The sequence below is a fragment of the Galendromus occidentalis genome, unplaced genomic scaffold (assembly GCF_000255335.2).
Source record: "Galendromus occidentalis unplaced genomic scaffold, Mocc_1.1 scf7180000075567, whole genome shotgun sequence".
Classification (NCBI taxonomy): Eukaryota; Metazoa; Arthropoda; class Arachnida; order Mesostigmata; family Phytoseiidae; genus Galendromus; species Galendromus occidentalis.
The window spans coordinates 1-4,904 of NW_003803557.1; the positions used below are offsets into that span (position 1 = coordinate 1).

At 52.7% G+C, this 4,904-nt stretch overlaps 1 protein-coding gene across 1 annotated transcript in view; it reads left to right on the forward strand.

The window, feature by feature from the left end:
- Window positions 1-1,484: 1,484 nt before the first annotated feature.
- Window positions 1,485-4,904, forward strand: part of LOC100900149 (uncharacterized) — an 11,367-nt gene continuing 7,947 nt past the window's right edge. Inside the window, exon 1 of the mRNA XM_018639305.1 lies at window positions 1,485-3,923. Within this exon, the coding sequence (XP_018494821.1) occupies window positions 1,485-3,923 (2,439 nt within the window). The remainder of the gene's footprint in view (window positions 3,924-4,904) is intronic.

Consider the following 4,904-nt stretch of genomic DNA (forward strand, 5'->3'; position numbering starts at 1 on the left):
ATTAGACCACTGAGACCAATCGTTCCGCGGCAACTTCATGGTGTTGGCTTGATACCAATCAATCGCTCGATCGATTAGAAACAATTTCAAAGCTTTGACTTTCTCCTGATCGTCCACAACCTTGTGTCTCGTGCATTCGGAGTTAAAGTCTTCCAACCAGTCGACCGCTTTCTGTTTACCACTAAATTTCTCTAGCGCGAACTGCTTCTCAATCGTTCTAAGCTTCTGATCTGGCGAAGAATCTTGTAGTTTCAATTTTCCAAGCATCTCCATCACATCGTTTTGAAGTGTTCCCCCAAGTCGATTCCCGCTTCTTTCGACGGGGATGTAGTTTCCTCGAGATAGTAGCTTTCGAAGACGAAATTGCGGTCACTGTCACAGTATTGATGCAGCAAGGGCTCTTTCAATGTAACTCTCAGATTCCTGTATTGACCAACCTTCGTCAGATTTTTGATAGCGTTCCTCACGACTGGGAGATTGAACAGCTCAGGATGGCTGGAGTCTTTCTGGTGCTTGAGGGGGAAAATGTACTGCGTGTCTTCGAGTTGTCTTCTGATCGTTTCCAAACAGATTACAGGTTCTTGCTTGGAAGTCGTCTTCACAACCACGTGGATGATCACTCGTTGCTCCATTTTTTTGGGACTTTCACGGCTGGAGTTTCACAGTTTTCGGAAAATCGATTTATATTTTTCTTCTTTCAAGGATCACACGATCGATTCTCACTTAAATCAGAGATTTATTTTAATGGGTCGATTGAAACGATTTAACAACGATAGTATCGGTGGTATGATACGTAAGCATGAGAGCATTTACCTTAAATCAGAGAATCGATTTTCACGTGGTGAATCCCGCTCTTGGAGAACGCAGAATGGCTAGAGCCAGATTCTCCTATCTCTGGAGAGAAACGTGGCGGCAGTTTTCGAAAGGCGCCCTCTCTCAATATCGGCAGGGAGCAGGGACGATATTACAGATATGTGGTTGCATTTCCGAAGAGGCCGAGCATCGACTCCCTCCCAAACAACATCTCCCTGGCTCGACAACGGCTCCAGCGTAAAACGACGCAGCTGCTACGCGACCCCGACCGATACGAGAGATACCATCGTGAACTCATGAATTTTGTCCAGGAGGGATTCGCCACCGAGGTGTCGGAGGGCGATGCTTCGAGCGCCTCGGCGATCGACGGCTGCTATTATATGCCGCATCATGAGGTGGTGACACGATCGGACTCCGCGGAAAAGTGGAGAATCGTGTTTGACTGTTCGGCCAAAGAGCGAGGGGCCACGTCGCTCAATGAGCACCTCTTTCCAGGGCCTAATTTAAATCCCGACCTCGTGACACTTCTTCTGAATTTTCGAATGCGACCCGTGGCCCTCTCGGCCGATATCTCGAAGGCCTATATGAGAATCGCAGTGAAACCATCCGATCAGCGCTACTTTCGATTCCTGTGGACAGCCCCCGGCTCGGATCGGATTCGTGTCTTCCAGATGAGGCGAGTCACCTGGGGCGCGGCCCCCTCTGGTTTCCTGTTGGCTGCCACCGTTCGCCATCACTTCGGAAAGGGAGATCAATCGACACCCGGGTTGTCCGATTGTCTCTACGCTGACGATTTCTTGTGCAGTTTCGATGGGGTAGAGCAAGCCACCCACTTCACGAACCTCGTGCGTCGAGAACTTGGTTCCGCAGGCATGACCCTAGCCAAGTGGAAAACGAACTCGGAGTGCGTTAGAGACCATCTCTTAAGGACCGGTGTTGGTCCGGACGACTTCGACTCGACGGCAGCGGAGTTCCTGAAGGTCTTGGGGATAATGTGGTCCCCGGCGGAGGACGTCTTGCGCTTCACGACTCCTTCTCAATTCGACGAACCCCTGGGCGAGGGAACTCTGACTAAGCGGCGGGTCTTGAGCATCGTCGCTTCACTGTATGACCCGCTAGGATGGTTAACCCCGTACTCACTCCGTGGGAAGAAAATCGTGCAACAGCTGTGGTCGGCTGACCTAGAATGGGGTCAGCCGGTGCCGGACTCTGTTCGCATCGAGCTCACAACCTGGATGATGGAGGTTCAGGACCTCAGAGGGTTCAGTTTCGCGCGCCGATACTCGGGAAGAGACGACTCACCGACCGCTCGGGTGTCACATGTATTTGGAGATGCGTCCAAGACCGCCTTTGCCAGCGCGGCGTACATCGAAAACCGCTACGAGGACGAAACGTCCACGTTTTCTCTGGTGATGAGCAAGTCTAGGCTTGCACCTCGCGTTCCCCCGTCGCTGCCCCGACTGGAATTGCCGGCAGCCGTGACTGCAGTTCGCTTGAAGAAATTCCTAGTCGAGCGGATGGATGTTCAATTCGAGCGGATATTCTTCTACACTGATTCAACTATTGCGTTCCACTGGGCTACCTCCGCAAGTTCGGGTAGATGGAAGCAGTTTGTCAGCAATCGCGTTCAGGAGATTCAGGCGAACTCCAACGCAGAAGATTGGTTTCACGTGTCGGGGGAGAACAACGTATCTGACTTGGCGACGCGCGGAATTTCTGCGAGTTCACTAATCAACTCCCCGGATTGGTGGCATGCGCCAGAATGGCTCCGCTTGCCTATGGACCGTAGGCCGCTGACTCGTCCCAGCCGAGGAGCTCTCTCCTTGGATTCGGTCAACCTGGAAATGCGCGCTGTCATGACGCCGATCGTTGTCCATGATCCTCAAATCGACTTGAACCGCTTTAGTTCTGCGGGTCGGGCGATAAGAGTCGTGGCTAACGTCATTCGTTTCGGCTACTTGACACGTCGGACAGCTGTCCCTGTGCTCGCGGAGTTGTACCGTAGAGCGGAGGCGAAGATAGTTGGCTGGTGTCAGCGACAATATTTCCAGGAGGAGCTGAGCTCTGTCCGCTCTGGAGAACAGGTACCGAACACATCGAAACTCGCTGCATTTCAACTATTCATCGACAGCGATGGACTTCTGCGAGCGAAGACGCGTCTCACTCTCGGACCATTCTTCACCTACGAGGAGAAGAATCCTCTTGTTATACCCGGAGAGTCGCGACTCGCGAGGTTGTTGATAATAGATGCTCACAGGGTAAATGCCCATTTCGGAGTCAATACTGTGTTGACGCAGATTCGAAGGCGCTTCTGGATTACGCGGGGACGCCAGGTCATCAGGACGATACTGAGTCGATGCGTCGTCTGTCGTAGGCGTCAAGGCGGACACGCTACCCAGATAGAGGCTCCGTTGCCTGAGTCAAGGGTGACGCTCAGGGCGCCTTTCGCAGTTTGTGGCGTCGACTTTTGTGGTCCGTTCTTCACGCGCCAACGCAGGGACACCGTGAAGACTTATGCGGCCATATTCGTGTGCACCTCAGTTCGCGCCATCCACTTGGAAGCGGTTCCGTCCATGACCACCCCTCAAACTCATCTGGCCATCCGGAGGTTCCTTGCGATATACCCGAGCTGCTTGCGTTTTGTTTCAGACAACGGCAGAAGTTTCGTCAAGGCCGCGACTGACATCAAGCGGCTATTCAACTCAATCAAGGATCGAGAAGTGAGGGAGGCTCTCGGAGGACGTTCGGTGGATTGGTCTTTCATATGCCCACGAGCCGCATGGCATGGTGGATTTTACGAGCGGCTCGTGGGGACTCTAAAGACGGCGCTGTACAAAACGCTGGGTCGAAATCTTATCGGTTATGAGGATTTTCGAACCATCCTTTGTGAGCTCGCATCCGTGATAAACGACAGACCTATCACGCATGCCGGAACGGATCCCGATGCCCCACCTGCGCTAACTCCGGCTCACTACCTCCGAGGAGGACCGTACAACTCTGCTCTCGCGACATTCGTTCCCGTTGATCATCTTCACGGCGATGAAGTTACTTCCGGGGCTGATCTGAGCAGGGCTTCCGCGGCAAGGACTAACTACTTCAGGCACCTCTCGGTGCGTTGGCAGCGGGAGTATCTCGCCCTGTTGCGATCGGCGGCCACGTGTCGAGGCCGGCCAGCTCGCCCGATAGAAATCGGGGACGTATGTTTGTTGCGGGACGATAATCTTCCCCGCATCCGTTGGCGGCTTGTTCGGGTTTTGGAAGCGCACACCGGCCGGGACGGTCAAGTTCGAGTCTATACTGTCAAGTTTGACAATCAACGCACTTCACGTCGAGCTGCTCAACTACTATACCCTCTGGAGCTCACGACGACTGAGGGTGATTTCATTTCGACGACGGGAGAAAACGATAGGGCTTCGGCCGAGACGTAATTGTGTGTCCGCACAATCTCCTTGTTCGGAAATTCAACTTGTAATGTGATCATTTGTGTGATACCTATGTAAATGTTGCGGCATTCTGTAAATATGTACGACTACTCAAGTGCTTTCAAATTGTGAGGCTGAAGAGACTCAAGAGCCTCCGTGGGGAGTGTTAAGTAACTGATAGGACGAAGGGGCTCTTTAAATTAACGCGCGCCTCGAGCGACGTCGTCTTCTAAGAACTGTAAATAAAAGTACTCTACCGCGCAACGTGATACTGCGAAAACCGGGCTCTTCGATTTTCCCTCGAGAATTCGAGAATACGATCACCAAACGTTTACAGTATGTATTCGACACCCCTCTCGTGGATCATCTTGTTGACCGCCGTGTCTTGAGCAAATTAGGTAATAGTAGCCAAGAGGTTCACTGGACCGTGACGGCCCGCCCTCCGTAAGAGCTTTCCATTGTTGGCTTCCACGTGGTTATTCGTTCGCTGTTGCAAGCCGGTTACAGAGAGATCATGAGGGCCAGTCGTGCGCAGCCAATGAGAAGCGACGTACTCGAGGAATGGCGGAAATCCGACATGTAGGTTCGTGGCTCTAGCCGCGAGAGCTTCAAAGGTAGGATTGATCAGCTCTGGTGGAAGCAGGGGAAGAGCCGTGAAAGCCAAGAAGT